Source organism: Myxocyprinus asiaticus, chromosome 18 (genome assembly GCF_019703515.2).
Source record: "Myxocyprinus asiaticus isolate MX2 ecotype Aquarium Trade chromosome 18, UBuf_Myxa_2, whole genome shotgun sequence".
In the NCBI taxonomy this organism is placed as follows: Eukaryota; Metazoa; Chordata; class Actinopteri; order Cypriniformes; family Catostomidae; genus Myxocyprinus; species Myxocyprinus asiaticus.
The window spans coordinates 23,270,681-23,293,172 of record NC_059361.1 but is presented as its reverse complement, the minus strand read 5'-3'; the positions used below and the strand labels follow the sequence as shown (position 1 = coordinate 23,293,172).

General features: G+C 39.3%; 1 protein-coding gene across 2 annotated transcripts in view; it reads left to right on the top strand.

Moving 5' to 3' along the window:
- The first annotated feature begins 335 nt into the window (after positions 1 to 335).
- LOC127455966 (guanine nucleotide-binding protein G(o) subunit alpha) overlaps positions 336 to 22,492 on the top strand; it is a 134,619-nt gene continuing 112,462 nt past the window's right edge. The window contains exons 1-2 of one of the 2 annotated variants that reach the window (XM_051724193.1): positions 336 to 849; positions 1,016 to 1,058. In XM_051724193.1, the coding sequence (XP_051580153.1) occupies positions 732 to 849; positions 1,016 to 1,058 (161 nt within the window). In that variant the 5' untranslated portion in view covers positions 336 to 731. The remainder of the gene's footprint in view (positions 850 to 1,015; positions 1,059 to 22,492) is intronic. The other variant, XM_051724194.1, reaches the window with a different exon arrangement.

Here is a 22,492-nt window from a genome sequence, read left to right as displayed (position 1 = left end):
TTTCTGTGATTCTTCCTGTGGCAAGGGCCCAGTCATCGGCTTTAAATCAACCGTACTTCCACCATAAGCCCCATTCTCTTAGCCCAACGAACACAGTGCAGATATATTCCACATATTCCCGCTCAAACAAGCGTGTGCGTCTCGCAAAACAAAAAAGAGAAGCGGATTTAGTCCCCCTGCATATAACGGTTTAAATCTAGCTGTACTTAACAGTGCGCGATTCTAATGCTCGCTTGAGCATGCTCGCGCGCGCCGTCTCTCTCTCTCTCTCTCTCTCTCTCTCTCTCTCTGCTCCTGACGTCAGCGAGATTGTCTGAAAGCGTCGAGCCCAGTGCGCTCTCTCTCAATACTGACCCTCCATTGTGAGCACGCTAACGATGCCAGCGCTCGCAGTCGCCGCCGCCGCCCAGTAGAGAGAACCCCCCCCCCCAACCCCCAGCCCGAGGACCGAGCACCACGACCCCGCTACAGAGACCGATTGCGCGCGCGCAAGAGACGGAGACACTCTTACGTTCCAACCCAACGTTGTCTTTTGCGGGATTTAATGCTCTAGCTAGTCGCTGACAGGGAGAGAGAGAGAGAGTGTGTGTGTGTGTGTGAGAGAGAGAGGGATAGGGACAGCCTTTGAGAGGGATAAGGAAGAAATACCGAGGGGGAAAAAAAAAAGGATTGCTCGCTATTTCTCACCCTGACCATTTTGGAGATAAAGAAGGGCCGAGGTTCATCTTACCATGGGATGTACACTGAGCGCAGAGGAGAGAGCGGCTCTGGACAGGAGCAAAGCCATCGAAAAAAACCTCAAAGAAGACGGAGTCACTGCTGCTAAGGATGTGAAATTGCTCCTGCTAGGTAATGCGGAGTGGACCCGATCAAATCTATTTGTATCCGACACATTTCGGATGCTATCAGTGTCGCAGTCTCTCATCCGATGAATACACATATATTAATGAGAACCGTTGGATTTCTCCATTGTGACAGGCGATCTTATTCCTTTGTGTCTGTCTCTTCTCCACAGGGGCTGGGGAATCTGGGAAAAGTACCATCGTGAAACAGATGAAGTAAGTGTCATGTTTTAAATGACATCCATCAGTCAGTGTGCACTGTGTGAGATTGGACACACACCCACCCACCCACACCCACACACCTACCCTCTATTGCTTGATGGCGAATTCTTAGGTCCGCCATATTTTCTCTTGACATTAAGATATGAGCGTGCTGTTACATTGTAGCCGTGACACGATGTTTCATAAATTGTTATATAGGCCTATTGTGGCTGGAAGAGGCGCTTTCGGTGTGCTGTTCAGGAAAATGGTGCTGAAAGTGGGGGACCGTGTTTCCTAGTTTAAGGGGCCGTTCACACAGAACGCGTCCTTGAGCTGAAAACTAGACGCAGCGCAACGGACAGAGCAGAACGCAGGTGTCTTAAAACGCGACATTTTAAGTGCTTTTTAAGTTGACACGGCGTCAAAAAAACGCAAGGTGCTGTGTAACGGTCAAAGACGTCCGTCAAACGCATGTTTACACAGAAAACTATTAAAAACAGCATATACGAAGGCACAAATGGTTTCTAATGCTTCATTGGCTTCCCTTCACCCTCACACCGATTTCATTGAAGTTTGCTGCAATGACAAACGTTTTGAGATAGGTATATAGCTTTATACAGGTAACTGTATCAGTCAGATAATTCATTGGGCTGTGCCTCACAGTTCAGCACCTGCAGACACTAAAATGCAGCATTTTTGTAGCAAGATATAGCGCATGTTTCCTCGTTGAATCGTATGCAGTTAATAGCCTTCTGTTGACTGAGAATGCTACAAGCGGAGCTTAATGGCAAATTGTGTCTATAGATAATGCTTTCGGCCTTCATGCGTGTGTTGCCTGATGCTTATGAATCTTGATGAAGGAAGAAGCATTGACACCCAACCAGCCGTACTTCCTCACGGCCATTTTTATTCACAAGATGCCACTGACGGTCTATGCTTCTGTTACCGCGTGGTTTCAATGCAACATGGTATTTTAGTCAATCCGCGTTTATTAAATGTTATGTGAATGCAGGTCCTCTAGTTATTTTGTTATTTGAATGGCTTTTTAATATCATCTGTTGACACTGGGTAGGCTACTGTGTGTGTATTTGAACAGAATAAATATAATTATGTATGATGACTGATAATAGGCGTTAAAATGTGAGTGTGATTGTCACATGTCGAGCTGTAGCAAGCGCAATTTATTGCTAAATGCAAAGCTTTCGATGGAGAAACGCCTCCCATTCTCAAGTGTTTGCACGAGCTCTGCCTTTGTCGAAATCCGTAGCCCGTCCAAATATAATTTTATCTCTGGCTTGGCTATGTTATTCTATCACAGAGCTCTGTTTAATGTGACTCAAACACGCATGTAATTAGCATGGATGTGTTTTGAAATAGCGGATCGGAGAATTTCAGGCGGTTTCAGTGGTGGACAGCGCCCTGCACAGCCTTTTTCTGTGATCGGCTTTCTTCGGCCATTTCCGGGTTTCTCCGTCGTTAAGAGCGTTGAACCTGCGGTGGCGGGAAGGAAAACGGGGGATGGATTTTTACGGCTCTTGTGTTTCCCTCTCGTGTTCAGAGAGACAGATGTTGTCTTTTTTTATTTTACCACATACTAATAACCTTTACTTCAAATGATTTAAATATTGTATTTGTGTATGGCTGTTTTATGTCTTAAATACAAAGCTTAGCTATGCCATTTGCAAAATAAGCTTCTGACAGGGAAGTATTTCATGATGAGTTCAAGTTGTGGCTGTGGTGAAACTAGATTAGTAATTAGTTTTCAGTTTCCAATTCAAACAGTATCCTCCATTGAGTTGCTTGTCAGCTAAAACCAAAGTAATGACAATATTCGCCAAGGTGCTTTAAAGTCATGTAGCAAATGCCTCGGGCATATTACTAAGTCATCAAAAGAGTGATGACTCTTTCCTCTCCAAGGATTCACTGTTGCTTGCTCTGATATGCTTAATTGGGTAATAAGAGAGTCTCATGATGGAGCAGGTTAAACTGTTTGGGTCCTAAAGGAGTGAGGAGTGGAGTATGCACTGTAATACGCTATGAATGAGTTGCCTTTTCAGGGCTTTTGTTGAACTTAACGGGACCTTTAAATGTTCCACTACTGTTACATGTTACTTACTTAAAAAGCTCTTTAGGATATTGCAGATTCAATGTATTGCATTGAATGTAGTAATACATTATGTTGTGAAATACGTACAGCCATAAGCGGTTTGAATAGTCTAATTTTGCAATCTGTTATTATTATATGATATTAGAACATAAAACAAAGAAATAAGAAGCCCTGTGTCATCCTCACATGTCTTTTTAAGACCTAATGCTTTATATACTAATGTGAAAGAGCAGTTCCCTAATGGTTGGCAGAGCTGACTGATTTTGTTATGTCTCCCAGCCTCTCCTGGGACAGTATGTAAGTAAGGCCTTTACTTGTCGTGCCTTTCTGCATGAAGGTTTATGCATATGTGATTATGGAAGAGTGCTGTGTTGAATCTAGATCTGCCTGGCCACTATTCTGAACCATCCTGTGGTTTTGGCTGGGCCTTTCGTCCACACGGTGCAGGGCAGATGGTGAGAAAGACACAGCACACCAGCAACTTTCACATTTGCTAAAAGCAAAGTGGGCACTTTAAATACCCCCACTGTGTGTTAGATGGTTTTTAGGCTTTAGCTAGATCAGGGTTGTCAAACTTATTGTAGGTTGTGGGTAGGGCTGTCACGGTTATGAAATTTGGCTGACTATTAATTGCGATTCTGACTATTTATTGACTGTTTTAGGGTTCTTTGGTTCATTGTCTTTTTTAGGGCTTTCACAATTAAATGTCATATAAATTGTCACATGTGTCCTTCATAAACCTTAAGAAGTCATTTTTACATATTTAACTTCAAATATATAAATCAAATTATAAAATAGAGATATATGATTTCTTTTAAGGCTTTAAAAACTTGAATGACATGAAAATATCAAATATATTTCTAAATACATAAAGCTGCACTATGTAAGAGTTTTTGGTTAAAACTGAACAAATTGCCATTATTGATTAAGTACATAAACAATCAGTGTTCAAAACAATGTCCTTATCTTACCACAATTCATTTCTGAAAGCATATAAAAATAATTTGTATTTTGAGCTGTCGGGTCGGATTTGGCGCAAAATCGCTGGCATATGTCGTTCCTCTTTTGTTCTTTGATGTCATGTCCGTAAACACAGGAAAGAAATGCTGGCTGTCACGTGTTCCGGCTGAGGATGCTGTTCAGTTCAGTCTGTCACACAGTTCAGGATGGCATCGCTGCAGTCTGGATGGATGTTTATCTGTTATCCGTTTGGCGAAGTTGTTTACCTGCTATAATGCTTGAAATTGGATACAGTTTGTTGTCTGGTAGGGTTGTCATGCTTTTATGAATCGAACATTACTCGTGTGTTTACCGATCGCGATCTGTTGTCAGGGGAAGTTACGGTGCATGTTTACTAATACGTATGACTTCTGAAATGGACTTCTTATACATATTATTTTCATGTTTAATAAAGTATATTTTAACCCCATTGTTTCTCGTTTTATGTTTTTAGTATACAGTGTTATTAGGCCTACAGTTTCATTTGCTTTATCAACTGCGGTGTTCATTTTTTTCATTTTAGTCACAATTTTAGTCTTTTGACAAAAATGTCCTTTAAAAATAGGCAATATTTCGTCATGTTATATTCATTAGAAATTAGCCTACTGTACTCTGAATTCTTCATGCTTTAGAGATGTATTAATTTTCCGTGAAAGGATAGTACATTGCGTGTTTCATATGGAAACAGTGTATTCACAACGCAAGTTACGCAACGCAAGTTACGCAATGCAAATTACGATTATTCTGACTATCACATCATTTAATTCAAGTTCACGTTCATTCGTTTCATTGTGCAGATGTAAGTTGTTCCATAAATGTTGTGGATATGTTGATGAATCTCATGTATAAATATGATGCATTAGAATGAGGTATTTGCCCCATTTTAAAGCGGTTAATTTTGCCAGTGTTAGCAAGTTCAACTCATGCAGCTCAAGCGGAGAAATGCCCAACACACTGGATAATGGATTAAATGAATCCATATATAATATCATCTTCTATTTACAGATTATGTTTCTTTATCTTGCACTGTTAAAATCTTGCAGTATAATTTTTATCGTTATATTTTCGTCAACAGTATGCTTTAATAAAATCATTTAATAATCTTCATGATGCGCCTTTTTCCTCTCGTCTTTGTTATTGTTGACGAAATAAAAAACCTTTCGTCAACAAACGTTTTCATCATTGATTTCATTGACAAGATTAATAATGTAAAAACAATGAAGTTTACATTGAACTCGAATCAGCAGTATCACGAGTTTCACCTCTTAAATTGATAATACAATACAATACAAACATTAATAGTCGATAAAACACTTGACTAATCATATTAGCATATACTTATAACTGGTGGTGATTCAGGAGAGTCCTTTGAGTGTAGTGTCAGAAAAGTGTACAATTCATTCATTCAAAATATGTAAATAAGAGTGTTGTTTATCGTCATCAAAGCAAGTAATATTTTTAAATGTTTAATAGTATAACATAATTATATCAGCATGAAAATAGCATGTTATAACTCTGAATATCTTCCAGTCATGATTACACAGGCGATGTTCAGGTAACTCAAATCATGAGATTCATCCGCCAGAGCTGTAGTGTCGAAACACTACGGACAAAATGTATTCTTCCGCAAATTGCTTGCAATTTTAAATTTCAACCACAGATTTAGCTAGAGAGCACAAAGTTACGTTGTGCAGCTTTAAAATATGTCTCTCTTTTTGGTAGGGATGCACCGATACCGATACTGGTATCGGAATCGGGTCCGATACCGTGCTCATGTACTTGTAAAAATACTCATACTTGTAAAAATGCTATGATACCAAAAACCGATACCATCTGATGTACGAATGTCATTACGTAAACATTCAGCGCACAGATTAAAATCACTTCATGTCCTAGTGAGATTATTTAACAGCAAAAGCTGTGATTTAATGAGATAAATATATAGTTTGCACATGCAGCGTTTTGAATGTGAGTGCTTGTGAATGTGTGCAGCGTTATGTGTTGTGCTGACATAGAGACACAAACTGCTCATACCTTTAGAAATCCTTGGTTCATACAAGGAAAACACTATTATGAGCATAGCATACTCTGTTTGTAGCAGATGACAGCAGGCAGAGCGCTAATTCACTTTTTAGCATGAGTCATATACAGACTACATATTTATTTATTTGTGTAGTAGCCTTTTGCGGTTAAATAATTACTGTGATTCACATAACGACCGGCTTTTCCGGATTGGGAATCTGCTGTTATTACATCAAAGCTACTTGGTCTAACAACACAGAAACACTTCAAAGTAAAAGCTCTGTCAAATTAAAAGTGCAGTTTAATGGGAAAAAGTGCGACAGAAATAGATCAGTACCGCATAGTTATGTAATATTCACTGTTATACTGCTACGACTAATAATAATAATAATAAATCAATAGTAACTGTATTATATTTAAGCAATATCTCACATCTGTGGTGCTCTATTATGCAGCACATTATTTGACAAAAATAACTCCAGTGTTTTATTTAGGATTGTGCTGAGAGGTTCTGTATAAAATCACTTAATTTGATAAAAATAATACAGTTTCATGTTGAAAATGAATTGTTATGCTTTCATTTGATTGAAGTTTTATTTAAACACAATTTTGATGATAAAATTGAAATAAACTGCTGATATTGAAAAAAAAAAACAGGAATCGGACTCAGTATCGGCGAGTCCTAAAAAGAAAGTATCGGTACTCATTCTCAAAAAAAATGGTATCGGGACATCCCTACTTTTTGGTCAGCTGTAGTTTTGGACAATGTTTTTTTTTTTTTTTTTTTTTTGGAACTCAAAGAATTATAATATTAAATAAATATTTTCTATATTTATATTATATTATATTATGCAATAGTAAAATCTTTCGGTCCTAATTTCTACATTTTCACATGTTTTTTAAATGCTCTTTGATTAAACCCACGACCCATTATTTCTCATGAAGCAAAACCTTTTAGATTTTATTTCATTATTTTATCACTCCACAGACATAGATTAAGCATGCGTCTCCTCCTCTGTGTCACTGCGTGTCACTAACACTGCATATATGAACCCGTTATGACCAGGAGTATTTGCCATTTCACAATCGTTAAATTAAAGTGAAGCCGGAGCGCTTTGCGTTCACTATCAGAGTTTATATTTGTTCGTTTATATTTTCGCGGGAGTTTGGCGCGAGTACTACTGACGGCGTGCGCATCAGAGCGCTTGAGAAGCACTTCGCGCTCTTCCGGACAGGAGCTGCTCTGGTTGACATCCGCTTTGCAGATCAGTGACACTTGGAATTTAACTTAATGACAGATAAAAGCGCCATTCATGGTATTTTATATATTCACTTGAAATTCCCTTATTTGGGCATTAAAAGGTGATTGGAATTTGAAGTGCACAATAATCGTGGTTATCTCAAATAACCTTGATCAGACGCAACAGGGCTAGTCAGGGGCTGGATTGGACCAAGCATCACCTTATGGGGACAATTTTTTTATTTTTGCTGTTAAACCATGGCTTACCCATGTGGAGCGCATGCACAATACATGCTCAAATCCAAAATCAAAGGCTACTTTAATAACCAATATTGAGGTAAAACAAAAGGGAGCACATGGAATTTACTAATTTCATTCACCAGAGGCCTTTAGATTACATATACTTACAACATTGGTAATTAGGGAACATTAATCAAACAGCAAGAGGAAACAAGAAAAAGAAAACACCTACTGGTCTTGGCTGGATAATTTTAGCTTTAATAAGCCATCTAAAACCAAACATTATCATAACACATAAGGCTGATCTAAAGACAACAAACTTTACGACTAATTTAAATTACAGGCCTGCTTCTCGGTCAAAGTCCAACAGCACTGAATCAGTATTAATATTTCACAGCCTTTATACAGTGTTGGGTAGATTACTTCTGAAATGTAATCTGGTACTGATTTCAAATTACACAACTAAAATTATAATCGGTATTTACGGGGGATTACTTATTACTTGTTTTGATGAAAATCATTAATCATTAATCCATAAAAAAGTAACTGTAATCTTATTAAGCACATTTAAAAAATGTCATGTAATCTAATTACAAGTACTTGATTTTTGTAATCTGAATACATAATCCAGATTAAATGTAGGCTTTTACTACCCAACACTGCCTATAAAATAACAGCTACATCACCCACAGATCCAACTTCAGCAGAAAAGAACGCTGAAACGCTGAGTGCTGAAAATCACACGTAATTAAAATATATGTTTTACTGCTTTAAGACGCGAGCTATAGCATGCAAGGCAACAAAGTGGAGAGTTTATCTGTCTTGCTTCATTAGAAATAGAATATTCTAAATATATTATGCCTATATAATAAAGACACAAGATTTTTTTGTTTGTATAATTTAATATTAAATATTATTTTTTTCCCTTAAATCATTCCAGGGGCCGGATTGGGCTCCTGCACAGGCTGTATTTGTTTGCCATCCTTAAGTTAAATGATATACTTCTGCATTGTATGGATCTATGTGAGAAAATTAGGCGAATGAGCCTACACGGTATGCATTTAACATGCCAATGTAAACCAGGGAATTGGGTGATGTGTGAAAGATGGAAAGAGAGAGAGAGCGAGAGGGGGTGCAGCATGAAGAGGAGAGATGTTGGTAAACCCTGTGATTATGGTGTACTTTTTTATGCAGGAGACAGTGCCTCCATCTGCTTCATTAGTTAGGTGTGAAAGGGGAGTGTTTAACTGTGTGCACAGGCTACACTCAGTAGCTTATCACATCACACATACACAGCAACTACTCTCTGTCTCCCCCTCTCTCTCTCTCGTGTTCTCTGTTTCTGCACACATCTTCCTGGCTCCTGGTCCAAAAGGAATGAAATGTGAGCGATTGAAGATGTATTGTGTTTGTGTATTTGTGTGTGTATGCATGAGATAGAGAAAACGTGAGTATATGGTGATGGAGAACAGTTTCATGCACCCTGGAGATGGAGCCATGTGACTCATCATCCTGCATGTATCTTCCTCACCCATGCGTGTTATACATGGATGATCAAAAGCAGCTATTAGAAAACAAATAAAAAAGTGTATTTGAAAATGTATACTGTATAATTTGCTCACAGACCACCTTGCACATGCCGAATGTACCTCTACTGGTATATTAAAGTAATTCTTTTTGACCTGAGTTTGCAGCCAGTATGACTTTCTTTCTTTCGTGGGACACAAAGGGATGTTAGATGTTAGGTAGAATGTTAGGGACCTAAAGCCTTGGTCACCTTTCACTTTTATTGTATGGATAAAAGATTCAATGAAAGTTTATGGTTACTGAGGCTAACATTCTGCCACAAATCTTTTTGAGTTCCACAGAAGGAAGAAACGTCATACTGGTTTGGAACAACATAAGGTTGTGTAAATGAATTTGTGAACTATCCCTTTAAAGCTATATGTCATCCGTTTCCTGGATCGGATTATTTTTTATAAGGAGGTTAAACATATTCAAACTCTACTATCTAATCACAGACTCTGTTCTGGCCACTCGTCATATTATCCTTTAAAAGCGGACTTCTGCTGCTGGATAGAGCAGATAGGATTAAAATGTTTGTTTTTCTAAAGTGATCTCAGCAGTATGCAATATGCTGGGCTGTCCTGTAGCTGGCTAATTGAAGGATTGGAGCAGAGGACCCAGTTGTTCAGTAACTCTCCATCTGTTCGGCCATAGAGCTAAACTGTGGCCATGTACTCGAGTAGCAGAGCATGAAACATTATGTCTCTAGTGTATAGAGGAAATTATGTGTTGAATCATTGCTATCTGAGAAATATTTAGATGAAGAAAACCATAAGATACAGCCACAAGAGTGACAAAGCTAAAAAGTGTATGTTTCACTTTAATGTCTTTCACTTCTTCTGGAAGTGAGACTTCAGCTGTAAAACAGTCTAAATTTACATGCTCTAAAAACACTCTGGCTTTTAGAAGTCTGGGATCAAAAAGAATTTTTGCCTCCTGCATGACTGACATAGTTGTAGATGATAATCTCATTAATAACAAGCATAAACCAACATCTGAAACTGTTTTGTAGATAATTTCAGTTTTAAGTATGCTATCTATTTTTGGTTTTTGTAAACGCAATTCTTTTAAAAGAAATTCAAGATAAATATCTGCAAATCTTCCACTGATTAACATTTTTAGGGGCCATTCACATTAAACACATTTTGCATTCTTCTGCGCAATTTTTCCATTATTTTTCTATGTAAACGTGTTAGATGTACGTCTATCTATTTTTGGGCCACATCTCACTATTTTTATTTAGTACCTATTGCAGGAGCGCCATGTTTTTTAGATGCCATGTCAAGTTAAAGCTGAAGTGTGTAACTTTTTCAATGTTACAATACTTTCTCCGATCCCAGCATAATATGCAGAAACAACTAGGCTATATGAGAAAACACTGTGTCTCTTTAGTGCTAAAAAAATTGCTCTGTTTGTTTTGAATGGCTTCAAAGTCTTTCTAGCAAGTCAGTCCACTGTCGGCCATCTTTGGAACGTTCTCGGAAGCTATTTCCAGTCATGAAAGTGCAGCTCCTATCTACATGAATGGGGAGGCACCGAAATATCAAAAACGGTTGGTCAAGATTATGATCAAAGAACATAAATCAGCAGTAAAATCTAACAACACTGGAATCATACATTTAGCTTCTTTACCTCAGATAATGCAAAAAAAAAAAAAAAAAAATGCAATTTTCTAAAAGGTGATTGGCTCTTTTTACCTGCGGGACTTCCTTTCTACATCTGTTGACCATTGAGAATTCCGATTTCTCCCATTTATATTAATAGAAGTGGCCCATCTCTGCTTCCAGCCCGAGAAAGCATCACTGGCTCGACCGATGGCGCGAGTTTGGGGCAGGACTATCTGTTTGTTTGATCAAAGGAAGATTGGGGGAAAGTTCGAGTTTTTTATTTTAGTTTATTTTGCAATTCTGTTTAATGACGCAAGTGCCGCAAGTGCTGCAGAAATTACATGCTTCAGGTTTTTTTGAATTTTTTTTATTCGCTTTTAAAAAAAAGCTCTATATGTTGCACTGTGTCTAGTTTTTTTAGCGCAAGGACCCGTTTGGTGTGTATTTATGTGCTGAATTCTGATTGTTCTTCTTTCTTGCATTAATTCAGTATGAATTGTGTGGTCTTTTCTTTTTTGCATCTATTTCACCATCTATAGCCTGACTGTAAGCACTGGTCCTTCAGGAAATACAAATCTAGTTGTAAAATATATGCTTCAAATTGTCCAGATATTAAAATTGTAATCACTCGATTAACATCCTGTCTACAACAAAGCGAGTGTCATGTCACACAAAAGCAAAGAGAACTCGTTATAATCAATGAGGCTTTCTACACTGAATGCGTCGTACATCATATTATTATAATGTTCGCTTTGATGCATCCAGTAAAGACAGCATCATTGATTATAATAAGCTCTATTTGCTCTTGACCGGTGTAGACAGTGTATGTGTATTGGACCCAATTGTGTTTAACTAGAATTTTTACTGATCTCTGCTTGAGTTAGCCCCCCTGGGTTTAATTAAATGGCCTGCACATTTTCAACTGTATAGTTCAAAGGTAGCAGATGTAAGTTGGAGAGGCTTGTTTTGGTTGGTAAAGCCCATTTTAATGCAAAGAAAGCAAAGAAAGGAAATTAGCATTGACACAAAGCATCCCTTCCTCGGGACTGCAGTACTGCGGCGCTGTTATTGGCATCGGTAGTGGTGTACACTTTATAGGCCCAGCTTTATGTTTCATTGCTTACAAACTGCTAATTTCAGATCAGCAGACTGCAGATTCCTTTGGGATATCTTTCTATGTGGCACCCTTAAGAAGATTATATTTCAGTGTAACCATTTTGATTGTGGGTTCTTTGTCATGCTGATGGCCACAGTCAGTGTATATGATGAATGCACAAACTAAAGGTGCATTACTTGGTAAAGAGCAAGGGCTGCAAATGCAGTGGGCTTGGGTGGGGTTGTGACCACTAGGGCTGCAACTAACGATTATTTTGATAGTTGATTAATCTAACAATCATTAGAAAGATTATTCGACTATTCGGCGATTATTGCAACGATTAATCATTAGCTCTTAACCAATTATTCAGCTTGTGCCCCGACTTAAAAGGTTGTATTTAACGTGCTTACTAACAATAAAGAGGACAAAATCATCTTTTAAAAATACCTCTAAATGACATTCACTGAATTAAAGGCCAAAAAATACTTTTTATTAAGTTTAATTCAGTAAAGAAATTCACTGCACAATATCCAATTGTTATCAAGTGTTTTTATCTTGTTTTCTATTTAAAATGGTCTAAAAATCCTTAAAACAAGATGCATTTACTTGCGAAGCAACATATAAGATATTTAGACTTGCTTTATAGAATGTATCTTAAATATAAAAGATTTCGTATATAAGTGTATTTTTTCACTTGGTTATACGTCTGCGAGTGCAGTAAAGACAAAATTTACTTATATTCAAGATCTATTTTCTAAAAGCAAGTCTAAATATCTTATATGCTGCTTCTCAGGTGAATGCATCTATTTTTTAAGGATTTTTAGATATTTTAAAATATTTGTATTTTTCATATTATATTCAACATTCTCAGACAACAATTTTTTCTTCTTCAGTGTAGCTGCTAAAGAAAATGTATGTTGTTTTTAAGGAGTTTTAGATATTTATATTGGAAAACAAGCCAAAACAATGGGGCAGTGTATAATGGGGCGAAGACTACCTCTCTCACCTTTCTGTTCACTTCAGTCCATCTTTAACTCACAAAAAAAACCTCTGTTTTATTAATAAAGCTGTGTATTGCCAAATTGTTTCATGATAAGAAACACACAGTGACACATATAATATGATTCAATAAGTCACGAGCCATCATGTTATAATCTAGCTGCATTAAGCGTGCATGCTCGAGGGATGAGCATCCCCGCGACAGAGTGTACATCAGCCAGGTGCAGTTTCAATCTCTCCCCCTTAGATCGGGACATTCGCGCAACTCATAGAAGAGGCGCTGACTGCACAGAGAAATACCAATTTCGGAGGTTATAGATATTTACATGATTTGCTTCCATATTATTTGAACTTTAATAAATCTATAATGCATTAAATATAACTGCACTTAAGATGTAACGCAGTTAGGGGTGTTTCCTTTAAAGAGCTCCGGCTCTGCTTATTCCACAACTAGAGTGCTTATGTGTAATTCTTCCTGTCCTCAGTCAGACGCGAACTGCAGTGCTGCTCTCCAGTGCCATCGTTAGAATTTAATGTGATCTCATGTTACGTTAAATGAGATCAAATGACTATTCGACAACGACATTTTTTGTCGACAATTTTTTTTATTGTCCATGTTGTCGATAACGTTGTCTAAACGTTTCAGCCCTAGTGACCACCATCTTCTTTTGTTTTACCATAATATGTGTGTATGTGTGTTTGGGGAAGCTCTGAGTCACTATAAATGGAAAGGGAAGAGTCTCTGATGAAATACCTGGGCTGATGAGCTTCCCTGTCCATTTTCGCTTCCCTCTCTGACTGCCTGTCTCTCTGTAATAGAGGGGGATTTCATGTGCATTCTAGCTGATATGATTGGAGTTAACTGAGCAAAGGGAGAACAAACAGTTCTCATGTGTTTAGTTCCCAGAGCCCTGACTATAACACTCTACATTGATCCCTTCTGGCTCAGCCCACAGACACAGTGTTACTTTCAACAGCGCACACCTTAGTTATCTTTAGGTGATTTTTGTGCTTTCTGCACTGCTCTCTAAAAAGATTGTTGGGGTGTACTTGAATGTGTATATTTGTTTCTGTACCTGCGCCATGGCAGCGTGTAGTTTGCATCTGATTTGTAAATGCTACCGTTTTCCAGGGTATGCAAAGCTATCAAACCTACTTTGTCAGATAGACATGTGAGATTCAGATCATATACAGGTATACCACAATATATACCTTGTAAGTGCAGTATTGGTTAAAAAACAGGCCTATAACCCCAGAATTCTTTGTGTAATAAAACTTTAATAGGCATGTTGCTATCATATTTAAATGTTTGCGCTCATTTTTAGCTTTATGGCAAGGATGTAATCAATTATTCAAATGTATATTTTACATTTTTTTATCCCCTTTTCTCCCCAATTTGGAATGCCCAATTCCCACTACTTAGTAGATTCTTGTGGTGGCGCGGTTACTCACCTCAATCCGGGTGGCAGAGGACAAGTCTCAGTTGCCTCCGCTTCTGAGACAGTCAATCTGCGTATCTTATCACGTGGCTCATTGTGCATGACACCGTGCAGACTGCCAGCATGTGGAGGCTAATGCTACTCTCTGCGATCCATCACAACTTATCACACGCCCCATTGAGAGCGAGAACCACTAATCGCGACCACGAGGGGGTTACCCCATGTAACTCTACCCTCCCTAGCAACCGGGCCAATTTGGTGGCTTAGGAGACCTGGCTGGAGTCACTCAGCACACCCTGGATTCGAACTCGCGACTCCAGGGGTGGTAGTCAGTGTAAATACTCGCTGAGCTACCCAGGCCCTCCAAATGTAAAATTTAAGAACTGTTTGAAGAACCCATATTGATCAACATTTTTTCTGAATATTGAGGGGGATGTGTCTCTTTCATTTTCTATGGTGGTTATGGCCTTACCTTATGGAGTATTTTAGTACCTTTATATCCTTTTTTTCTACTAGATATTACAAAGTAATACCACTCTCACTTCTCTTGAATTAAAACCACCAGGAGAGAGGAAGTGTTCAGCTTGGGCAGTTTGCTCCATCTTTCTCTTAATTACACATCCATGCAGATTCCCATGCAACACAGTGTAGCCTATTATATATACATTTATAGATATAGATATATAGACTATTTTAAGTTCTTAGTAGAGCTGTTAAAGTTAACACGTTAACACATGCGTTTAATTGAAAAAGTTTAACGTGTACATTTTTCTTAATCATGAATAACGCATTTACCGTAAATAAAGCATAAACTAGCACTGGTAAACAACACTTTACCCGGAGTCATTACACTGACGCACACACCACAAATAGGCACAGCAGCTGTGTTCGTGATCAAATGATGGGAAAAGGACCTCTTAACGCTATTTGTTGTACAAAATAAACCCAGATGGAACTTGTGATAGAAATCAAGTACTTTGCAACCTCTGCAAGATGCAATTCAATTACCACAGAAGCACGTCAAGTCTGGACTATCACGAAAGTGCAGAACGAGATGTTGTTTGCAAGCGTTTTTCACGTGGAGTTCAAAGTGGCGCTTGACAATGGTGTTGATGCCCAAATGCAAACCGTGAATGTGGCTGCATGATTGCTGTAGCAAACCAGATAGCCACAGTCTATCGGCAGATTAATATTTTGGAGGATGAGAGTTTAAGAGATTTAATGCGCATTGCAATGAAAATGCAACCTATAGGGAGACTAGTTTTTATCAGTTAGTCAACCTCCAACTTAGACTTAGCTTTTAATGTTAATATTACTTGAATTGGTGATATTTTAGTGCATTTCTATCTTTATACTGTGGAAGGCTTTGGCTGGAAAATGTTAATAAAGCATTATTGTTATATGGTGTTTTGTTTCCTTCCCTAAGAAGGAAATAAGTGCATTTTGGCAGCAAAAGAAGTATACTGCATATAGAGTAAAATTTCAGCACTTTAAAATCTGCGATTAATCACGAATAACGATGAAAAATTCTGCGATTAATCGCAATTAAAAGTTTTAATTGACTGACAGCGTTAGTTTTTAGTAACTGTATAAAATTAAAATGTGTCAAACTAAATATGATAAAAAGCCTAATAAAGAAATGCACTGTTTTGCATTCTATGGTTACATGGGTGTTTCTGCCCAGATGGCTGAAGCATCTGACCCATAGAAATAGATTTTGCTCAGCAAGAACAAAAATGTGACAGAACATTGCAGGGCACTGCTACAGTAAAAGGGGTGCAGTGAACAGTGAAGGATGAAAAGGAGAGTGAAAAAATAGTGGGGCCGGAATGTCAAGTGCTTCCCCAATCCCCTCAATGACCCTTGTTCTCCCACTGGTTCCTGCTTTCCCCCTAGCCATTTCTTATTCTGTCTTTGTGGTTGGTCCATATGCACTTGCCGAGTGGGGAGTTTTGTCTGACCCATGTGCTGGTGTGAAGACAAAAGGCCTCTGTCTTAGTGAGGTGTTTGTGTTGGGCCATAAAGCAGGTCCTAGGCCAGCCCCTTCAACACCAACACAAAGGAGCTTTATTGGGGAGGAAGTCTGGGTGGGTCCACTCATCTGATCTGGCGTCAGCTGATTTACAGCGTGGCAGTGCAATGTGAACTGTCCTTATGGTCAGATTCAGTAATGCACATCTGCATTTGAATATGGCACAGTCCATAATACAGCATATACTTAAATGAATAGTTAACTCCAAAATGAAAATTCTGTCATAATTTACTCACATCACAAAGAGATGTTCACTTTCACTACCATACAAAGAGAGTGAATGGTGGCTGCCTAACATTCTGCCTAACATCTCTTTTTGTGTTCAGCAAATGAGGGTAAGTAATGATGAATTATCAGAATCAGAATCAGCTTTATTACCAAGTATGCTTACACATACAAGGAATTTGTCTTGGTAACAGGAGCTTCCAGTGTACAACAATACAAAAACAATACAAAAACAGCAGCAAGACATAGATAATAATAATAAATAAAAAATAATAAATAATTATACACATACGTACAGACACATGACATATATACATACACACATACACATGGGTAGTGCAAATCTAATACAATCTTTTATGTACAGTGCAAATACAAATCTGTTATGTACAGTGCAAATGTTTTTTTTGTTTTTTTTCAGAGGAATGAAATGGCAGAAAAGGTTGGTTGTGTTGGATAAATATAAGAAAGACTAAACTGTGTATTGCACATAGTTATTGCTCAATGGGGCAATTTAACTGTTCATGAGATGGATAGCCTGAGGGAAGAAACTGTTCCTGTGCCTGACGGTTCTGGTGCTCAGAGCTCTGAAGCGTCGGCCAGAAGGCAACAGTTCAAAAAGGTAGTGGGCAGGGTGAGTGGGGTCCAGAGTGATTTTTCCAGCCTTTTTCCTCACTCTGGAAGTGTATAGTTCTTGAAGGGGGTGGGGGCAGGGGGCAACCAATAAATCCTCTCAGCAGTCCAAACTGTCCTTTGTAGTCTTCTGATGTCTGATTTTGTAGCTGAACCAAACCAGACAGTTATTGAAGTGCAGAGGACAGACACGATGACTGCTGAGTAAAACTGTATCAGCAGTGCCTGTGGCAGGTTGAATTTCCTCAGCTGGCGAAGGAAGTACAACCTCTGCTGGGCCTTTTTCACAATGGAGTCAATGTGTGTCTCCCACTTCAGTTCCTGTGAGATGGTAGTGCTCAGGAACCTGAATGACTCCACTGCTGCCACAGTGCTGTTTAGAATGGTGAGGGGGGTCAGTGTTGGGGTGTTTCTCCTAAAGTCCACAATGATCTCCACTGTTTTGAGCATGTTCAGCTCAAGGTTGTTTTGACTGCACCAGACAGCCAGCTGTTCAACCTGCCTTCTGTAAGCAGAGTCATCGTCATCTTGGATGAGGCCGATGACAGTGGTGTCGTCTGCAAACTTCAGGAGCTTGACAGAAGGGTCCTTGGCGATGCAGTCATTGGTGTAGAGGGAGAAGAGTAGTGGGGAGAGCACACATCCCTGGGGGGCACTAGTGCTGATTGTACAGGTGCTAGAAGTGAGTTTCCCCTGTCTCACAAGCTGCTGCCTGTCTGTCAGAAAGCTGGTAATCCACTGACAGATAGACATGGGAATAGAGAGTTGGTGTAATTTAATCTGGAGTATAGCTGGGATTTATGGTGTTGAAAGCTGGACTGAAGTCCACAAAAAGGATCCTTGCATATGTCCCTAGTCTGTCCAGATGTTGCAGGATATGATGCAATCCTATGTTGGCTGCATCATCCACAGACCTGTTTGCTCGATAAGCAAATTGAAAGGGGTCTAGAAAGGGTCCAGTGATGTTCTTCAGGTGGGCCAACACCAGTCTCTCAAATGATTTCATGACCACAGACGTCAGGGTGACAGGTCTGTAGTCATTAAGTCCTGTGATTTTTGGTTTCTTTGGGACAGGAATAATGATTGAGCGTTTGAAGCAGCATGGGACTTCACACTGCTCCAGTGATCTATTGAAGATCTCTGTGAAGATGGGGGCCAGCTGGTTTGCACAGGATCGAAGACACGCTGGTGAGACGTCATCTGGGCCTGAAGCCTTCCTCGTCTTTTGTTTCCGAAAGACGTGGCTCACATCATCTTCACAGATCTTAAGTGCAGGTTGAGTAGCAGGAGGGGGGAGGAGGGGGGTTGCAGGAGGTGTTGGTGTTTGTGTGAAGTGAAGGTCAGAGTGGGTGTGGGGTGTGAGATTGGGCCTTTCAAATCTGCAGCAGAACACATTCAGGTCGTAAGCCAGTTGTTGGTTCCCTACAGGTTTGGGGATAGGAGTCCTGTAATTTGTGAGTTGCTTCATGCACTCCACACTGATGCAGGATCGTTAGCTGAAAACTTGTTTTTCAGCTTCTCAGAGTATATTCTTTTAGCCACTCTGATTTCCCTGTTCAGTGTGTTCCTGGCCTGATTGTACAAGACTTTATACCCACCCTTTTAAGCATCCTCTTTGGCCTGACGAAGCTGCCTGAGCACTGCTTTAAACCATGGTTTGTCATTGTTGAACTTTAAATTTCTTTTAAATCTTTAAAAGTCCTAGTAGGAATGCACATATCTTCACAGAAACTGATATATGATTTAACAGTATCTGTGAGCTCGTCCAGGTCTGTGGCTGCAGCCTCAAAAACACTCCAATCAGTGCAGTCAAAGCAGACTTGTAGTTCCCACTCTGCTTCATTGGTCCATCTCTTTACAGTCCTTACTACTGGCTTGGTTGATTTTAATTTCTGCCTGTAGGTTGGAAGAAGAAGAACCAGACAGTGATCAGAGAGTCCCAAAGCTGCTCTAGGGACAGAGCGATATGCATCCTTTATTGTTGTGTAGCAGTGATCCAGAATATTTCTGTCTCTGGTTGGGCATGTGATGTGCTGTTTGTATTTGGGCAGTTCACGTGTGAGATTTGCTTTGTTGCAGCACTGTGTTCACACACGTGTTTGGTGCGGTATACACACTCACCAGAATAAACGAGGAAAACTCCCGCGGCGAGTAGAAAGGCTTACAGTTAATAAAGAGCGCTTCCAAATTAGGACAGCACATCCTCTTTAACGTTGTTACATCTGTACACCAACTTTCATTGATATAAAAGCATGTTCCACCGCCTCTCGTTTTCCCCGTTAACAACGCAGTGCGATCCGCTCTGAACAGCTGGAAGCCCGACAGATGTAACGCACTGTCCGGAATGGCTTCACTCAGCCAGGTTTCTGTGAAGCACAAGGCAGCAGAGGTTGAAAAGTCCTTGTTTGTGCGGGTGAGGAGATGTAGTTCGTCCGTTTTGTTAGGAAGAGAGCGGAGATTCGCTAAGTGAATACTCGGCAGCGCTGTTCGAAATCTGCGCCGATGGAGTTTGACCAGCGCATCGGCTCGTCTCCCTCTCTTGCATCTTTTGAACAGCAGAGCTGCGCCTCCAACTAAAATGTTTAGCAAAACGTCTGAATATTCGAAAACCGGGAAAAGATTGTCTGGTATATGCTTTCGAATGTTCAGCAGTTCGTCTCTGTTAAAACTGACTGGAAAAAGATTACTAAACACAGGACAAACAAACAATAACAACAAAAGGACTGAGTAGCTCCACACCGAGGCAGCCATACGCAGCGCCATCATGATGAGAATCCCTTTAAGTGATAAAACTTAATATAATATTAGATATTAGAATCTCACACACTATGGTTTTTCACACCCAGCTGTGTTCAAATAATTTGCTTTTTCACGAGTGTTAGTTAAAAACTCATGAGGAGTCATTGTGGGCTGAGCTGTTTGAAGAGCATTAATTGCATCCTGCTGTGACTGTGTTTGGCTGTGTGTGCATCATTGTAACCCTTACCTGGTGACTGTGAGTAGGTATAAATTGGTTTGTCTGTTGGTGTTTTCCAGTTAAATTTGGTGTTGGGGGTGGGGGACCAAACACACACATTCAGACACATATGGAGCTTGGTTATTACACAAGCAGCTTTTAATTAAGGTATAATTGCAGATGCAATAGGGACTGCCTGTGGCCTTTTGTTGTGCTCTCTCTCTCTCTCTCTCTCTCTCTCTCTCTCTCTCTCTCTCTCTCTCTCTCTCTCACACACACACACACACACACACACACAGTTGTTGGTGCAGCTATCCTTATGAGGAATCTCCATAGACATAATGATTTTTATACTGTACAAACTATAGATTCTATCCCCTAACCCTAACCCTACCCCTAAACCTAACCCTCACAAAAAAACTTTCTGCATTTTTACATTTTCAACAACAACAAAACAAAAACTTAGTTTAGAATGTTTTTTGAGTGATTTGAATTATGGGGACATTCGAAATTTCCTCATAAACCACATTGATTGCATAATACCCTTGTAATTACCAGTTTGTAACCTAAAAAAAAAGCTCTCATGAAACACCCACCCACCCACCCACCCACACACACACACACACACACACACACACACACACACAGAATGGAGCATTTCTGCTTTCACAATGTTCACTTCCTTTAAACTGGCTGAAAAATACAGATGCTGCCCCATTGTTTACGGTAATTACACACACAGTGATTTGTCAGGAACAGCTGATATTTTAACCCTTACTGCGAATGACGTAAAATAGTGACCTATAACTAATGGCTGGAGCTTGTGCTAAGAATTCGTGAACTGCTGCTTGCACGTTCCTTTGGCTAATGCTGAGGATGTGCTGCCTCATTTCATTTATCCTCTATGTGTTTCCTCCCTTCTTTCTCCACTCTGTTGCTATGGAGATGACAATGGCTGCCATAATTAGATGATGACAAATTACCCAGAGTGGGTAAGGGGGAGGGGTAGTTACCGTGAACCATGAATCAGTACAAAAGTTGAGTGAATCAGGGGCATGGCCAGGGGTAGTGTATATGATGTTGGCATAACATGACTGGCTTTAAGGAATATTAGTGATATTAACTGGTATTAATGAGTATGTCAAAATCAGCGTTTGCCGAGTACCTTTTAAGGCAACATGAAATGACCGTGGCACAATTAATTAGTGCATGTTACTCTGAAGAAATTATTTTTTTAATTGTTTAGCAAAATGTAATAACTTTCAATGACATGACTAATGTAATCAAAGGCAGAATGAGAGTGGAAAAATAATCAATAATATTGTATCCTGTAGCAGGGTTCCACACATCCTGGAAAAACTTTTGCAATGCAGTTATCCACTTATGGAAAATTTGAAAAATACCTAAATGTCCTGAAAAATGATTGTCCTGAAAAATATTTTTGTATAATATAACTGTTTGACTGTGTTGCTAACAAGGTTTTGGTTACATGCACAAAAACATGGTAACGATCAGGACTCGGAATAGGAGTCAAATACACAAATTTGTTTAGTTTTGTCACTGTCTGCGGCTGCGCATTGTGAAACAACATCAACGGTTAACTGTCATGAATGAATCCCTGTCACATACTTTTTCTGCTCATCTGCTGTCATTTCTGCTTTGCTAAGATGAAGTAGTTTAAGTATTGATATAGTACAAAATAAGATTTTTTTTGTCCCAATATTGCTGTTGTATTAACCACAAAAACATTTGAGTTATAAACTTTAGACAACGATGAGGGACGGACCACTAATTTTCATGAAAACTAATTGCAGATATGGGTCAGGAGCTTTAGTTAATGTTCAAATCAACCATCAGAATGGGGAAAAAAATGTGATCTCAGTGATTTCAACCATAGCATTGTTGGTGCCAGACAGGCTGGTTTGAGTATTTCTGTAACTGCTGATCTCCTGGGATTTTCACACACAACAGTCTCTAGAGTTTACTGAGAATTGTGCCAAAAACAAAAAACATCCAGTGATCAGCAGTTTTGCGGACAGAAACGCCTTGTTAATGAGAGGTCAACAGAGAATGGGCAGACTGGTTTGAGCTGACAGAAAGGCTACAGTAACTCAGATAACCACTCTGTACAATTGTAGTAAGCAGAATAGCACCTCAGAATGCACAACTCGTCAAACCTTGAGGCGGATGGGTTACAACAGCAGAAGACCAGGTCAGGCACTTTATTAGGACCATAGTGTTCCTAATAAAGTTCTCAGTGAGTTTAGAATGACCACTTTCCATTATTT